Below are 16,998 nucleotides of genomic sequence, written 5' to 3' on the forward strand. Positions count from 1 at the left end.
TGTACAGATAATAACAGGCTACTGGTCAGTTTACCACAGTGTTTAACCTTGTACAGATAATAACAGACCACTGGTCAGTTTACCACAGTGTTTAACCTTGTACAGATAATAACAGGCTACTGGTCAGTTTACCACAGTGTTTAACCTTGTACAGATAATAACAGGCTACTGGTCAGTTTACCACAGTGTTTAACCTTGTACAGATAATAACAGGCCACTGGTCAGTTTACCACAGTGTTTAACCTTGTACAGATAATAACAGACCACTGGTCAGTTTACCACAGTGTTTAACGTTGTACAGTAATAACAGGTTGTAGTCACTAAGGAACTGGTGGAGGAAGAACAGACCACTGGGGGTTTAACTGTTAAACTGCAAACACCAGGCTGAACAGCTGAGTTTAGACACAAAGATAAACACAGACCACTGACAGTTTACAGAACGTTGTACACGTGTGGTTGTACACACAACACAAGACGCACTCTGCACACAGGCACACACACACAGCCAGACACACACACACACACACACACACACGCACGCACGCACACACACACACACACACACACACACACGCACGCACACACACACACACGGCAATGCTTAACTGATATATCACTCACTGACTGACAAGTGACTCGACCAATGGCAACATACATGGAAGATGATGAAGAACACGGATTGGAAGATGATGACATAGCGATGACACGCCCCCTTGGGTAGTTTCTTCTGTTCCTGAACGTGATCCTCCTTATAGTTCACATACTCATAGTACTGTTGTGCCATCCTGAGTGTGTGAGCGAGAGAGACAGAAACACAATAAAACACAGTGTGATTAACACTACGTAGCAAAACACAACACGACATAAACACTGCAACCCGTACGAGCTGTACATGTATTCTGGTCTGTGTGACGTTGATGTGTGTGTCTCCATTCTCCACTTCCTAACCTTGTGATGTAGTTCCCTAACGACGCCCACAGCGGGACAATGGCTGCACCAATGGCCACAGCCGATGGTACCAGGGTGTAGTATCGCTCCCAGTAATTGGTTGAGACGAAGAGAGCGTAAATTCCACTTGCCAGAAACATCATCCACTTGGTGCCCAAAAACCTGAAAAAGAGAGAGAGAGAGAGAGAGAAAGAGAGAGGATCGAGAGAGAGGATAGAGAAAGAATGAGGAGAAAGCAGGAGTATGTGTGTATACTTGATGAGTATGGGGGTGTATAACAGGGCTATGATGGGTGTATATATATATATACCTGATGAGTATAGGGGTGTATAACCTATGATGGGTGTATATATATAGTATGATGGTATGGGGGTGTATAACAGGGCTATGATGGGTGTATATATATAGTATACCTGATGAGTATGGGGGTGTATAACAGGGCTATGATGGGTGTATATTTATAGTATACCTGATGAGTATGGGGGTGTATAACAGGGCTATGATGGGTGTATATATATAGTATACCTGATGAGTATGGGGGTGTATAACAGGGCTATGATGGGTGTATATATATATATACCTGATGAGTATGGGGGAGTATAACAGGGCTATGATGGGTGTCTGGGTTTAAGTATATTTATGGGGGTGTATAACAGATATATATATATAGTATACCTGATGAGTATGGGGGTGTATAACAGGGCTATGATGGGTGTATATATATATATATGATGAGTATGGGGGTGTATAACAGGGCTATGATGGGTATATATATATATATAGTATACCTGATGAGTATGGGGGTGTATAACAGGGCTATGATGGGTGTATATATATATATACCTATAGTATGGGGGTGTATAACAGGGCTATGGGTGTATATATACATTTAAGTATTTATAACAGGGCTATGATGGGTGTATATATATATATATAGTATACCTGATGAGTATGGGGGTGTATAACAGGGCTATGGGTATATATATATAGTATACCTGATGAGTATGGGGGTGTATAACAGGGCTATGATGGGTGTATATATATAGTATACCTGATGAGTATGGGGGTGTATAACAGGGCTATGATGGGTGTATATATTTAAGTATATGATGAGTATGGGGGTGTATAACAGGGCTATGATGGGTGTATATATATAGTATACCTGATGAGTATGGGGGTGTATAACAGGGCTATGATGGGTGTATATATATAGTATACCTGATGAGTATGGGGGTGTATAACAGGGCTATGATGGGTGTATATATATAGTATACCTGATGAGTATGGGGGTGTATAACAGGGCTATGATGGGTGTATATATATAGTATACCTGATGAGTATGGGGGTGTATAACAGGGCTATGATGGGTGTATATATATAGTATACCTGATGAGTATGGGGGTGTATAACAGGGCTATGATGGGTGTATATATATAGTATACCTGATGAGTATGAGGGTGTATAACAGGGCTATGATGGGTGTATATATATAGTATACCTGATGAGTATGGGGGTGTATAACAGGGCTATGATGGGTGTATATATATGTATCCCCATCAGCATTTCTTGATCGATGTCCTCCAGACCCAGGTTACCATATGAGTACCTCCCTGTATAACATCATAGTGGAGGATCAGCTGCATCTGCAACAGGCCTGCAGACACACACACACACACACACACATGGGTGTATAAATGACTGAATACATGATAACACATGAAAACATGCACAAAATGGAATACAGGCATATATGAATAGAACCTGATGACAGACAGACAGGCAGACAGACAGACAGACAGACAGACAGACAGACAACAGACAGACAGACAGACAAGACAGTCAGTCAGTGTATACAGGGCAGATGGGTGTTACCCATGTAGATACGCTGATATATGATAACATGCTATGATGGGTGGCCCCCTGGACGTATCTTCACCACGGCCAGCTTCTTCCTCCTGTAATACTTCTTCTCCTCCTGGGTTCCTCATCGTATACCTGATGCTGGGGGTATAACAGGGCAGGAACTCCTCCATCTGGGGAAGGGGTGAAGAGAGAGAGACAGAGATGGGGGTGATAGGGAGGGGGACAGGGTATGAGGGGTAGGGATGATGGATATAGGTGATGAGGGAGGGGGACAGGGGAGATAGAGAGGTGAAGGGAGGGGGATAACAGGGCTATGATGGGGGAGGGATAGATAGTGATACCTGATGGTATGGGGGTATAACAGGGATGATGGGTGATATATATAGTATACCTGATGATGGGGTGATAACAGGGCTATGATGGGTGTATAGATAGTATACCTGATGGTATGGGGGTGTATAACAGGGCTAGATGTATGTATACCTGATGGATGGGGGTGATAACAGGTGATATATAGTATACCTGATGAGTATGAGGGTGTATAACAGGGATGGGGTGTATATATATAGTATAGGGTATGGGGGAGTATAACAGATGATGGGTGTAAGGGATCCCCATCAGCATCTTCTTGTCGATGTCCTCCAGACCCAGGTTACCATACTTCAGGGGGAGATCATAGTGGAGGATCAGCTGATCTGCAACAGGCCTGCAGAGAGACACACACACACACACATATAAATGACTGAATACATGACACACACAAAACATGCACAAAATGGAATACAGGCATATATGAATAGAACAGACAGACAGACAGACAGACAGACAGACAGACAGACAGACAGACAGACAGACAGACAGACAGACAAGACGGTCAGGTTAGACAGACAGGTGTTACCCATGTAGACGCTGTATGATCAGGGAGGCCCCCAGGGAGTTCTTCAGACGCCCAGCTTCTTCCTCCTGTAACTTCTTCTCCTCCTCTTCCTCATCGTACTCAGGCTGGGGGCCCAGGAACTCCTCCATCTGGGGAAGGGGTGAAGGGAGAGACAGAGAGGTGAAGAGGGGGAGGGGAGAGGGGAGGTGAAGGGAGGGGGAGGGGGAGGGGGAGAGAGGTGAAGGGAGGGGAGGAGAGGTGAAGGGAGGGGGAGAGAGGGTGAAGGGAGGGGAGAGAGAGGTGAGGGAGGGAAGGGAGGGAAGGGAGAGAGAGGTGAAGGGAGGGGGAGTGAGAAGTGAAGGGAGGGGGAGAGAGAGGGTGAAGGGAGGGGAGAGAGAGGTGAAGGGAGGGGGAGAGAGAGGTGAAGGGAGGGGGAGAGAGGTGAAGGGAGGGGGAGAGAGGGTGAAGGGAGGGGAGAGAGAGGGTGAAGGGAGGGGGAGAGAGGTGAAGGGAGGGGGAGAGAGGGGTGAAGGGAGGGGGAGAGAGAGGTGAAGGGAGGGGAGAGGAGAGGTGAGGGGTGAAGGGAGGGGGAGTGAGGGGTGAAGGGAGGGGGAGAGAGAGAAGGGGGGAGAGAGAGGTAAAGGGAGGTGAAGGGAGGGGGAGAGAGAGGTGAAGGGAGGGGGAGAGAGAGGTGAAGGGAGGGGGAGAGAGAGGTGAAGGGAGGGGAGGGGGAGGGGGGGAGAGAGGTGAAGGGAAGGGAGGGGGAGAGAGAGGTGAAGGGAGGGGGAGGAGAGAGGTGAAGGGAGGGAGAGGGGTGAAGGGAGGGGGGGGGAGAGAGAGGTGAAGGGAGAGGGGGAGAGAGGGGTAAGGGAGGGAGGTGAAGGGAGGGGGGGAGGTGGAGAGAGAGGTGAGGGGGAGAGAGGGAGGGGGAGTGAAGGGAGGGGGAGAGAGGGGTGAAGGGAAGGGGAGAAAGGGGTGAAGGGAGAGAGAGGTGAAGGGAGGGGGAGAGAGAGGTGAAGGGAGAGGGAGAGAGAGGTGAAGGGGGGGAGAGAGGTAAAGGGAGGGGGAGAGAGAGGTGAAGGGGGAGAGATGTGAAGGGTGGGGGAGAGAGAGGTGAAGGGAGGGGGAGAGAGGGGTGAAGGGAGGGGGAGAGAGAGGTGAAGGGAGGGGGAGAGAGAGGTGAAGGGAGGGGGAGAGAGAGGTGAAGGGAGGGGGAGAGAGTGAAGGGAGGGAAATACAGGGTTGTTAGTGTTGTCGGTATATTTTTTTATAATTTCATTTTTAATAATTTCAGAGAATAACTAATAAGACAAGAGAGCACACTAGCATAACAAACCAAAAAAGTGTGGAATGCTCCTTAAAAATCGCAGGATATTGCATTGTAAACATCGGTAGCAAAGTTGAAAAAACACTGTATTTTCATGTTTTTTTTTCACACAACACCTGTCCTTGAATATTCCCATGAGGACCGTCGGGTAACAGTTCGTCAATGTTAATATCGCCATTCGGTGGCGCAACAGGCGACTCCGCCACAGCCTCGCGGTACACGTTCTCTTCCGCGTCGGCCTCCGCCATCTGTCGGACGATACAGAGAACAGCAGTAAGCACATGAGGATTTTATTTATTTTCACACTTCAATGAAAATAGATTACTAATGAAGTACGGTGTAATAACCGTTTAAAAATGAGGTTTTAACCATGGGGGAATATGGTTGAGTTGAGCACAGTGGCTTGCTGCTTCATGATCAATCATTCAAAGACCAAAGAAATACAACTATTATTCCATTATCAATGAATACATATGAATTGATAATTAGATTGCATTAAAACGTTTTGACTTCTAAAACAGTGTGACCAATAAGAACACCATTTTAAATAGTGACCATCTACAATGGCGGACAATACTTGTAACTTGAATATATATTTATGAAAACAAACCTTTAAATCAATGTCGTATAAAATACACGAGTGCGCGATTCAATACATGCAAAGTTGCAATTACACTCACCATTATTATGTCAGGATCGGCGTCGTTCTGTCGCCCTTCAGAGCTATTGTATTGTCATGTGCACGAATAAAACTGCGTATTCTTTCTTGGTATCCCCGTCTCGTACTACTGTACTTGCGCTTCTCCTTTCTCGTGTTAAAGAACAGATCCCAAATTAAAACTTTCATTAGGGAAACGAAACTCCGCTGTGTGCTCACTTCCTCTTTTTAACCCTAGCCATGTTTGTCTTAAAGCTACAGAGCATTTTTGTTTCACGTTGTATTAGATTGTCTTAAAGCTACAGAATATATTTCGTTTTAAGTTGTATTAGTTATATGTACGCGATACGCATGGATGGTATACATCGTCCTACGAAATGTTGGTTCCATCTCGAAAAAGCAACGTGCAGTGCATTGACTGCTCGTGTGTTGTAAAGCCAATATGACCCTTGAAATTGACAGTTGATTTTATTTGCAATGGGAGGGAGGTTTCAAGAAACTGATGGAAACTTCATACAAGTCTACTAAGTAAACACGTTTGAGATTGAACACCTTATTTTCCTGCAATGTTTAACATTGAATAAGGCTAATACATCACAAACGGCACCCTATTCCCTATATAGTGCACTACTTCTGACCAAGGACCAGTGTGCTCTGGTCAAAAATAGTGCACTACATAGGAAAAAGGGTGCCATTTGGAACATAATTATAAGTACAGTGTTATTGTATTACTGTGAAGAAAATACAGTGTAGAATGTATAACTAAAATATATACTATAACAATATTTATTCAGATTTTAAACAAAAAAAAGGTTTTTAAAATGTCACAAAAGAAAACTTTGTACAACATTAGCACAGTTTCAACATGAAGAAAATTCAAAGCCAATGAACAAACTGAGACTGATCAAAATGTAAAGAAATGACACTCCGATAGGCATGGTCCTCGTATTGACTACAGCAGTGTCTCCATCTATTCCTACGGGACCAGGGCCCGTACTCATAAAGCCTAGATCAGCACTCCTACTCAGACACTGATATGAGCCCAACGGGTGTCCTTCATCCGTTGAGACAGGTGTATTAGTCCATGGCTAGAGCAGAAATGAGCATCTCCCAGGGTCCCCCTAAGGAATGGCTTGAAGAATACTGCACTATGGAACAATGAAAGCATTTTGTTAAACATTATTGGGGGATTTCTCAATTCATCATCACTTCTGACATGCCCACATAACTAAAAAGGGATACACACACAATGCTGAGAGAGCACTGATTGGCTGAACAGAAAATAGTTAACTATGCACATTAGTGTCTTTGCTGTGGTAAAAAAAAAAAAAAGATCTTGGCTCAAACCACAAGTACAACCACTGTTCACACAAAACAGGCTTCATCCATCCCAATTTCCGCTCCACACCGTAATCACAAACCTTCCTTCCAAGCATCTTGCGCTTTAAACACACCCAACCCACTCTGGACGGCAACTCCACCCCCTCCATAAGAACCATACGTTTATTAAACCCACCCCATCGCACCATCCCACCCTATCGCTCCCTCTCTCTATCCCCCTGCACAGAAAGCATGGTAACCCTAGCACTAACCCACCTCCATCCCTCCCTAAAAATATATATTATTGTCCAATAGCATTCTTCCTCATCATCTCCTCGTCCTGAACGGAGAGCTCGGTGAGCTTGCGGCCCAGCCTCTCGTGTAGATCCAGGTACTTAGCCACACAGCGGTCCAGACAGACCGCCTCCCCTTTAGACAGCTCTGCCTCTTTGTAGTGGGGGGGAACGCACTTCCTGTGGCACGCGTTGGTCATCCTGCGAGGAGGAAGATGGAGAGAAAGAAGAGGGCGTTAAGACCTTGTAGATTACGATAAAGATGAGGGCTGTATCTCAAGTGTCTTTTCCTTTTTTCCTTGTCAAAACCTTAGAAGGCAAGAGAGGAGAGAGGAACGTCAGGAGAGCATTGGGATGAGCTCTCTAGTGCTCTCCTCGCTTCCCTCTGATGTTTTGAGGAGGAGAGGAGAGAGGAACGTCAGGAGAGCATTGGGATGAGCTCTCCTCCAGTGCTTTCCTCGCTTCCCTCTGATGTTTTGAGGAGGAGAGGAGAGAGGAACGTCAGGAGAGCATTGGGATGAGCTCTCCTCCAGTGCTCTCTTCGCTTCCCTCTGATGTTTTGAGGAGAGGAGAAAGGATGCGAGAAATCAAAATGTGTAAGGTCATAGAACTCTTCATTCTGATTATGCTATGAAAAGTCAATGTGTGCACTCCTAGTTGGCAATATAACTAGCTAACTAAATCAGTTCCATTTGAATGAGCTCTAAATAACATTACTTACTTAGCTAGCTAACTAGGGATGGTCTTCCCTTTGTTTTTGCTTATGCATGTACAGCAATGTAGTCGAGTGTGTGCGTTATAAAATAGTACTCTATTCTAAATCGATTGATTCGTTCTGACGTTCAGTAGCACGACAGCTAGCTAACGCTAAATAGCTAGCCTGAGAATCCATCTAACATGATGTTTTTAACTCACCACCAAAAAGCTAAATACGACAGTCAAAATTAGCTCGCTAGCTACATGTAAATGCAGCGTGTTACACTGTAATTAGCACATTCTAGCATTTCAGTGGAGAAAGGACGTTAACAAGCTAGCTAACATTCCGTTGCTAGTTTGCTAGTCTTACCGATTGTACATATCAGCCATCATTTCCACTTCTAGTTCCGCCGCCAGTTGCTGTGCTTTCTCTGGGTCCATGTCTGCGTTGTGTCCGCTCCAGACCGTACTCTCTCCAAAATCGAACCGTCCAAACGACCACTCTCAGTGGCCAACAAACACACCCGACCACCGGCTTATTTAACCTTCAGATTGAGGAATACACGTGTGTTGTTCCTTCCCTCTCAAGAACCACTTCCGCTGTCAATAAAGTTGCGCATTCAAACAGCTGTCAAATCAATGGGAGTTTTTAATATTTTTCCAATGCATCCTTGATCCTTCACTTTTACCTCATGATTGACACAATAAATCTGACAAGAAAAGATTGCTGTAAACTATTTACAAGAACCCTACTTATCCTGCCATGTTCAGTGAGCAATTCTTCAAGGGAGGTAGAAAGTAAGGATGCATTGTTAAAGTATTGGGACTAGGCCTCCTAGACAGCAAGTGACAGTGCATTCTCATTATGGCACCAACAGAACATCAAACAAACTCCTTTTTGTTAGATTGCTTGACTGGGAGGCTAGAAAATTGTAATTGAATGTGAGCAAACATTGAGCATGAGTACAAACATTGAGCATAGTAGGCAAAGTTAAATGTTTACTTCAATAGCTAGGTTTAAGCAAATACAAAATGATCGTGCTTGAGATAAATCTATTGGACAGCTGTGGTCAAGAAAGCCATTTTAATACAACACAATTATATTTAAATGACAGGCCTTTTTAATTTACAAAGTTATACAAACAATGAAGCTACAAATAAAGAACTTGTCAAAAATGGCAGATGTAAACATGTTTAAGTGCTTCTGATTGGACACTGACTGATTCTGAAGGTATCAAAATAACCAGCATGAACACCAGGGTCCAGTATTCACCAGCGTCTCAGAGTAGGCCCTGTTACTCATTATGACTCGAAAGGAAAAACTGATCCTAGATCTGCACTCGTACTCTGAGAAGCTGTCAATACAGGCCCTGAAATGTAACAAAAGAGTAGCTGCGTTTGCCAAGTCTCTAGTCTAGGGCTCATAAGGCATTCTGCTGAAGAACAGTACAACAAAAACAACAACAACAAAATCACAATCAACAAAGGTTGTTTCTTTTATATAGTGAGACCCTCATTTTGTGAGTTAGTCTCATCAAGTCAGTGTGGAAGGTTGTGGCTGCTCCGATAGTTAACAGTGTGGAGAGGAGGAGCGGGGAGGTTGCTTAGGAACGGTTGCCTTTCTTCTCAAGAACACACTGTTTAGAATCTGTTGCAAATAACAAACGTTTCCAATGAAGAACACACACATGCAACGCTAGCCTTTCTGTTGAAGAATACACACTTGCGTTCTCCAATGGCAACGTTGTATTATTTTTTACTGGATTCTAAATGAACACGTCCCTAAGAGTACACCATCCCACTTCCTCAGTCCGTTTCCTCTCCCATCACGTCTATCTCTTCTTCCTCGGTCAGTTCTGTGACGCCTTGCTCAAGTCCCGCTCCCCACACTCTTGGTCGCACATCCGGCGACCACTCAAGAACGTCCACCTCCACGTCCTCTTCCTCCTCTGGCTCCCAGCTTCCTGTTGACCCCGTGGTGACCCTTCGTGATGTCAGCGTGAAAGGCTCTGCCTCCAGAGGGGTCATCTCGGGGGCAGCGGTCGCCATTTTGATTTTCTGAGGGAGGTGGATGTGGTTGTGGGTGATGCCTCTGAAGCTGGCCATGGTGGAACTCGCTTGGTCCACTTCTCTGGCGCCGGGAACCTCTTGCCAAGCTACGAATAAAGAAACCCATCGTAAACACTTGAAAGAGGTAACATAATTGAGACTATTTAAGCTCAAACTAGATTAAAATATGAAAAGCAACTGCCAGTAGCGATCTACTACTACACTGAGTGTACAAAACATTAGGAACACCTGCTCTTTCCATGACAGACTGACCAGCTATGATCCCTTATTGATGTCACCTATTAAATCCACTTCAAAATGTCCCTCAAAATTGAAAAATAATTCATGTTCAAATTGATTTACCTGCATCAGGATACATTGTTGGACCGATCTCCTCTACATCTATCTCCTCCTCTTCCCCACTCACTTCCTCAGCCCCGGTGTGGCCCAACGTCTGGTGGACCTCATCAACCACATCCAACTCCTCGCTGGAGATCTCCATCTCCAAATATCCATCCTCCATCTTCTCCTCCACCTCTTGGATGATCACACTTCTCCTATACGCCTCCACCACGGATCCTTTTCCCTTTTCGGTCTTCTTGTTTGTCTCTGTAGACGAGTCTGTTTCCCTCTCTCTGTTCTCCTCGGAAACCAGATCTCTTCCTTCCTTGTTGCGTTTGTCGCTCCGATGAGGATCCACCATGTCCTTTGTCCTTGTCATCGATAAGGTAGCCAGCTCCTCTCGGAGTTTGAAAAAGTCTCCTGACGCATCCACGTTTTCCCCGTCTAAAACTTTTTCTGTGTTCTCAAAATGTTCTCCATCCTCAACGTTCTCTCTTTCAGTCTCTTTGTAGATGAGATCTTGATACTCCGTCTCTTGTCCACAAGTGCTACTGCTGTTGTGTCCTCCATCTTTTTCCTCTGGATGGTCGCTCTCTGTTCGGTTGGTCTGATCGTCATTATCAACGGTTGGTCTAATGGCCGACTCTCTTTCTAGAGGCTGGGAGGAACTTATGTTTTTGTTCATCAGTCTTGATTCATTTTGACCGTTGTCACTTTCGTTGGGTTTGAATAATTTTATTTCACTTTGTTTCTGAACTTCAGTTTCACTTTCTTTTGTCTCCTTGCTTTTGGTGGACTTCCTCGTCTTTTGGTGCCTGTGCTTCAGGAGTTCTTGGAACTTCTTGAGACACACAGTGGGTACCCGACCCTTGGAGGGGGTCCGCTTGACAGCAGGGGGTCTCAATTGGTCTCTGTCTGATTCAGTCTCTCCAGATCTTTTTGGACTGGAGTTCTGTGGCTGACCAGACGGCTGGGGTTGCAGAATGGTTCCGGTTCCAATCCCTGAACAGTTGGAAGGAACTTGCTCTTCATGGGTACTGGGGGAAGTTGTCTGTGAGCTAGGCTTTTGAGCAACTGTTTTAGATTTAGACAGCACAGGTAGTCTCTGGAACAACTCTGCTCTCTCTCCTTTGCCATGTCCCTCCCTGAGCCTGACCCTTTTCCTGCACTTTCGCTTGTCGTCCTTTCCATGTGGTTCTCCTCCTCTTTTCTCCTTTCCCTGCGGTTCTCCTCCTCCTTTCTCCTTTCCCTGAGGTTCTCCTCCTCCTTTCTCCTTTCCCTGAGGTTCTCCTCCTCCTTTCTCCTTTCCCTGAGGTTCTCCTCCTCCTTTCTCCTTTCCCTGAGGTTCTCCTCCTCCTTTCTCCTTTCCCTGAGGTTCTCCTCCTCCTTTCTCCTTTCCCTGAGGTTCTCCTCCTCCTTTCTCCTTTCCCTGAGGTTCTCCTCCTCCTTTATCCTTTCCCTGAGGTTCTTTTCCATTTTCCTCTTTCCTTTCCCTGTAGTTCTTCCCCTTTTCCTTTCCTCTGAGGTTCTCCTCCTCCTTTCTTTCCCTGCGGTTCTCCTTCTCCTCCTCCCTTTCTCCTCCTTTTATCCTTTCCCCGCGGTTCTCCTCTTTCCTTTCCCCGCGGTTCTCCTCCTCCTTTCTCCTTTCCCTGAGGTTCTCCTCCTCCTTTCTCCTTTCCCTGAGGTTCTCCTCCTCCTTTATCCTTTCCCTGAGGTTCTCCTCCTCCTTTCTCCTTTCCCTGAGGTTCTCCTCCTCCTTTCTCCTTTCCCTGAGGTTCTCCTCCTCCTTTCTCCTTTCCCTGAGGTTCCCCTCCTCCTTTCTCCTTTCCCTGAGGTTCTCCTCCTCCTTTCTCCTTTCCCTGAGGTTCTCCTCCTCCTTTCTCCTTTCCCTGAGGTTCTCCTCCTCCTTTCTCCTTTCCCTGAGGTTCTCCTCCTCCTTTATCCTTTCCCTGAGGTTCTCCTCCTCCTTTCTCCTTTCCCTGAGGTTCTCCTCCTCCTTTATCCTTTCCCTGAGGTTCTCTTCCATTTTTCTTTCTCTGTAGTTCTTCTCTTTTCCTCCTCTGCGGTTCTCCTCCTTTCTTTCCCTGCGGTTCTCCTTCCTCCTCTTCCTTTCTTTCCCTGCGGTTCTCCTCCTCCTCCCTTTCCTTTCCCCTCCTTTCTCCTTTCCCTGTGGTTCTCTTCCATTTTTCTTTCTCTGTAGTTCTCCCTCCTCTGCGGTTCCCTCCTTCCTCCTCCTCCTCCTCCTCCTCTTTCCTTTCCCTGCAGTTCTCCTTCTCCTCTTTCCTTTTTGTGCTCAACAGCTTCCGCGTCATGGATGCCTGTTGTCATGGCACTGGTGGGGAATAAACCACCAGCCTGGGAAACCTGTTTTTTCCCTGGTCGTATCTTACGGGGGGGTCTACCACGTTTCCGTTTTGGGGGTGGTGTTGGTGGGATTTGGAGCAGTCCAACTGCTTTGGCCGGAGCTTGAAACCCGGAGAAGGAGGGACTGGGAGTTTCAGAAGACATGTTCGACTGCTTGTCTTCTTGGTGAAGTTTTACTGGGGAGCAGCTCCCGGTTGTGGTCCAAACGTTAGGAGGGCGTTTCACATGTCGATCCCTGGCTCGGAGCACCCTTACTGGGTTCCCCGTTTCCCTTCCCAGCACCTTTGTTCCTTCTGGAGGTGGGTTGGCTTCCTCCCCAAGGCTGGACAAAGACTTTGTGGAGGTGTTGGAAAGGTACCGTCCTAATCTTTCTCTCGCTAAGACATTGTTGGTTGACAGACTGACAGAGCAGAGGCTTATTTTCACTTGTCCGTTCTCAGTCTTCGTTCTGTTGTTGAGTTTCACCCTTTCAGTCCTCACTAAAGGACTATCTTCTATCTTTGTAGAGACGTTGCGTTTCCTCTTTTTCCGAGGAGGCTCTGGGGTCTCACTGTCCTCTGATTGTTCCTGCTCCGCTTTCAAACCCTCTGTTCTCCTCACACGGATTCTCTTCCTGTGTTGACTCCAGGTTTCATCCTCCTGTCTCCTCTCTGTCTTTGCTTTTGGTGTCTCAGTCCTTCGCCCCTGCTCCGGCTCCAAACCCTCCTTTCTCCTCACACGGATTCTCTTCTTGTTACTGTGGGGCTTCCAGGTTTCATCTCCCTCTCTTCTCTTTGCTTTCTCAAGCCTTCGCCCCGTAGTGGTGGTCGCGACCTTCTTCCTTTTCCTCTCCTCCTCGTCCACTTTTCCGGTCAGCCTTGCGTTGTTGCTAATGCTAGCCTTGTATTTACCATCAGTCATCTGCTCGGAGTTGTTGCTAATGCTAGCCTTGTATTTACCATCAGTCATCTGCTCCGAGTTGTTGCTAATGCTAGCCTTGTATTTACCATCAGTCATCTGCTCGGAGTTGTTGCTAATGCTAGCCTTGTATTTACCATCAGTCATCTGCTCCGAGTTGTTGCTAATGCTAGCCTTGTATTTACCATCAGTCATCTGCTCGGAGTTGTTGCTAATGCTAGCCTTGTATTGACCATCAGTCATCTGCTCCGAGTTGTTGCTAATGCTAGCCTTGTATTGACCATCAGTCATCTGCTCGGAGTTGTTGCTAATGCTAGCCTTGTATTGACCATCAGTCATCTGCTCGGAGTTGTTGCTAATGCTAGTCTTGTATTGACCATCAGTCATCTGCTCGGAGTTGTTGCTAATGCTAGCCTTGTATTGACCATCAGTCATCTGCTCGGAGTTGTTGCTAATGCTAGTCTTGTATTGACCATCAGTCATCTGCTCGGAGTTGTTGCTAATGCTAGCCTTGTATTTACCATCAGTCATCTGCTCGGAGTTGTTGCTAATGCTAGCCTTGTATTTACCATCAGTCATCTGCTCGGAGTTGTTGCTAATGCTAGCCTTGTATTTACCATCAGTCATCTGCTCGGAGTTGTTGCTAATGCTAGCCTTGTATTGACCATCAGTCATCTGCTCGGAGTTGTTGCTAATGCTAGCCTTGTATTTACCATCAGTCATCTGCTCGGAGTTGTTGCTAATGCTAGCCTTGTATTGACCATCAGTCATCTGCTTGGAGTTGTTGCTAATGCTAGCCTTGTATTGACCATCAGTCATCTGCTCCGAGTTGTTGCTAATGCTAGCCTTGTATTGACCATCAGTCATCTGCTCCGAGTTGTTGCTAATGCTAGCCTTGTATTGACCATCAGTCATCTGCATGGAGTTGTTGCTAATGCTAGCCTTGTATTGACCATCAGTCATCTGCTCAGAGTTGTTGCTAATGCTAGCCTTGTATTGACCATCAGTCATCTGCTCAGAGTTGTTGTTGGATTCCCATGGCAGTCCAAAGCATTTTTTAGATTCACAGAGATTTCCTGGGGAGCGTGGAGAGTGGATCATGGAGCTCAGTGGAAACTGTAGTCTTCTCGGAGTGCAGCAGAGCCAAGGTGGTAGCTTTGACAGCTGGGGGATTCTATGGAATGGAGTTACAGGATGCCGGAATGGGGATTTAAGGAAGGGTTTCGCCGGAGATGGTGGGGGTAAGGGTTCTGGTGAATTTAAGGGTGAGAGACATTTTGGCAGGCGTAGCTCTTCCCATTGTGGAGGAGGAGATTGGGAAGGCTGGGTTTCACTTCCTGGGGACAGCAGTGAAAGGAGTTCTGGGAAATGTAGTCCTCTCCAGGGAGAGGCATCTGGTGGGCATGCTGGATGTTGTGGTTCAGAAGCATCAGTTTCAGAGGGGGGTAGGAAACCGGGGGTGACCGAAGGTTCCTCTTCTTGTGGAACTTCCTGATTCGTACTGGCCTGACTCGGACTCTGACTTGGAATGGCCTCTCTATTCACATGACTTGGAGTAGTGTCTCTATTCACATGACTTGGGATTGTCCCTCCATTCACATGACTTGGAGTAGTGTCTCCATTCACATGACTTGGAGTAGTGTCTCCATTGGTCGACAGACAATCCGCAGAGGACAGATTACAAACATGGTCTCTGTATGTCGACGGAACGCCCGTCTGGGCAGAACCCTTCCAGAACCCTGGATCTCGGTCCTCTTCCCCTGCGTACAGCAGAGAGGCCTGGCTCTGAGGAAGGGACTGGTGGGGAGGCCTTGGTGAAGAGCCTGAGTGGACTGGCATGATGCTGCTGCCGCCACCACATCCAACCACCAGGCTCTTGGAGTTCCGGCTCTGGAGTTCCTGGTTTTGAGAGTTCTGGAACCGGATCAGGAGTTCCTGGTGGTTCTTGGCGTTCTCAGAGGAGCACTGGACACCTGAACAATAGGAGGCCCAGTCAGAGGAGTAATCATTACAGGAGAAGTGGGGGTGAGGATGAGAGAGGGGGGTGGACGGGTGATAGGTGGAACATAGGTGAGGGGTCAGAGGTTGTGGGTCCAGGTAAAGGTCAGGGGGGATGGTGCAGGAGGTTGTTGTGGTGACGAAATGGGAGGAGGTGATGGAGTGGAAGGCTTGAGAGAGAAAGACAGAGAGATAGAGATCAGCCTGGTGGTAGCTAAGTGTGGGTGCTAATATCAATCTATTGTAATGGATGACACATGAGATAAGTGCAAGCAATGCTGTGAGCAATTGAGGAAGGGCAAGCATTTAAAATGTAAATGACTTATCATACATAGACTAAGTCAGTGTTTCTCAACTCTGGTCCTACAGTACCCCCAACAGCAAACCTGCTTCTACTTGTCAACTAATCATCAAGCCCTTGACAAGTTGAATCAGGCGTTTTTGTCTGGGGCTTCAACACAAATGTGTGTTGTTGGGGGTACTGGAGGACCGGAGTTGGGCTGCTGGGGGTACTGGAGGACTGGAGTTGGGCTGCTGGGGGTACTGGAGGACTGGATTTGGAAAACACTGACCTAAGTCGCTAGAAAGCCTTACAACATAGTTAACAAGGAGCCTGGTTCAAATTCAGGGAAGCAGGTAGCCTAGGGTTAAGAGCGCTAGGCCAGTAACCAAAAGTTTTTATTTTATTTATTTCACCTTTATTTAACCAGGTAGGCAAGTTGAGAATAAGTTCTCATTTACAATTGCGACCTGCAAGGTTGCCGGTTCAAATTCCCAAGCTGACTAGATGGAAAATCTGTTGATGTGCCCTTTAGCAAGGCACTTAACCCTAATTACTCTGGATAAGAGCATCTGCTAAATGTAAAGATGAAGTCTTCTCAGATGTAGATACAACAGTAGAGAAAGGTGGTCAATCACATAACATGTTACAAAACATACCTGTTTCAGTTGACAACGTATCATCACTTCCTGTCGCGTAGCCATGGGAACACACGCAACGAGAAGCCGAGCCTACGGCGCTGTGCCTTGCGTGGACGGGATGATGCGAGCAGGAGCAGGCCGACGGTCTGTCGTGGCTTTGAAGATGGTGGCGTTGGTCGCAGTCCCTATCCAGAACCACCGGGGGCAGTATGTTCAACCCCATCATGATGTCTTCCAGCATCTTCTCAATCTGCTCGTCCGAATCCTCTACCTGCCGGCCAAAACAAGAGGACCACAACGGATATACGCTGTTAAACATTTCTGTGTTAACCTGGATCATTTTTAAATGTGTGGTTGAATTGTGTTTTTTTTATTTTAAATCGTCAAATAAATGAAGGTACCGGAGGCTGGGGCAAGGCGAGCTGCGGTTCATGTGCTGGGTGTG

At 46.6% G+C, this 16,998-nt stretch overlaps 3 protein-coding genes and 1 long non-coding RNA gene across 5 annotated transcripts in view; all 4 read right to left on the reverse strand.

The window, feature by feature from the left end:
* The window catches only part of LOC135537906 (protein unc-93 homolog B1-like), a 71,118-nt gene that overhangs the window by 6,277 nt on the left and 47,843 nt on the right, over nucleotides 1-16,998 (reverse strand). Inside the window, exons 5-7 of the mRNA XM_064963914.1 lie at nucleotides 949-1,110; nucleotides 630-785; nucleotides 280-350 (exon numbers count right to left, since the gene is read on the reverse strand). Coding sequence (XP_064819986.1) covers nucleotides 280-350; nucleotides 630-785; nucleotides 949-1,110 — 389 coding nt within the window. The remainder of the gene's footprint in view (nucleotides 1-279; nucleotides 351-629; nucleotides 786-948; nucleotides 1,111-16,998) is intronic.
* On the reverse strand, nucleotides 3,757-5,888 carry LOC135537902 (uncharacterized). Its single transcript, XR_010455295.1, has 3 exons — nucleotides 5,696-5,888; nucleotides 5,132-5,263; nucleotides 3,757-3,837 (listed from the first exon to the last, which is right to left on the reverse strand). It is a non-coding gene; the product is annotated as an uncharacterized LOC135537902 (long non-coding RNA).
* Nucleotides 6,444-8,568, reverse strand: LOC135537913 (mitochondrial import inner membrane translocase subunit Tim10). 2 transcript variants are annotated; one of them, XM_064963923.1, is made up of 3 exons: nucleotides 8,353-8,568; nucleotides 7,270-7,487; nucleotides 6,444-6,816 (listed from the first exon to the last, which is right to left on the reverse strand). In XM_064963923.1, exons 1-2 carry the CDS (start codon nucleotides 8,421-8,423, stop codon nucleotides 7,295-7,297), a joined length of 264 nt encoding a protein of 87 aa, XP_064819995.1. In that variant the 5' UTR covers nucleotides 8,424-8,568; the 3' UTR covers nucleotides 6,444-6,816; nucleotides 7,270-7,294. The 2 variants fall into 2 exon arrangements, with proteins under 2 accessions (XP_064819995.1, XP_064819994.1); XM_064963922.1 differs by having other exon boundaries at nucleotides 6,444-6,821.
* LOC135537909 (uncharacterized) lies at nucleotides 9,406-11,565 on the reverse strand. The gene is made up of 2 exons (XM_064963919.1): nucleotides 10,395-11,565; nucleotides 9,406-10,138 (listed from the first exon to the last, which is right to left on the reverse strand). The coding sequence occupies exons 1-2, from the start codon at nucleotides 11,056-11,058 to the stop codon at nucleotides 9,789-9,791; spliced, it is 1,014 nt and encodes a 337-aa protein (XP_064819991.1). The 5' UTR covers nucleotides 11,059-11,565; the 3' UTR covers nucleotides 9,406-9,788.

Source organism: Oncorhynchus masou, unplaced genomic scaffold (assembly GCF_036934945.1).
Source record: "Oncorhynchus masou masou isolate Uvic2021 unplaced genomic scaffold, UVic_Omas_1.1 unplaced_scaffold_871, whole genome shotgun sequence".
NCBI classification, from domain to species: Eukaryota; Metazoa; Chordata; class Actinopteri; order Salmoniformes; family Salmonidae; genus Oncorhynchus; species Oncorhynchus masou.

Excerpts from the sequence above, each read along its gene's own strand:
- LOC135537913 (XM_064963923.1), bottom strand. The coding sequence starts at position 8,423 with ATGGACCCAGAGAAAGCACAGCAACTGGCGGCGGAACTAGAAGTGGAA. Across the intron at positions 7,488-8,352 it reads ATGGCTGATATGTACAATCG|GATGACCAACGCGTGCCACA; the intron begins GTAAGACTAGCA and ends TCCTCCTCGCAG.
- LOC135537909 (XM_064963919.1), bottom strand. The coding sequence starts at position 11,058 with ATGAACAAAAACATAAGTTCCTCCCAGCCTCTAGAAAGAGAGTCGGCC. Across the intron at positions 10,139-10,394 it reads AACAATGTATCCTGATGCAG|CTTGGCAAGAGGTTCCCGGC; the intron begins GTAAATCAATTT and ends CTTTATTCGTAG.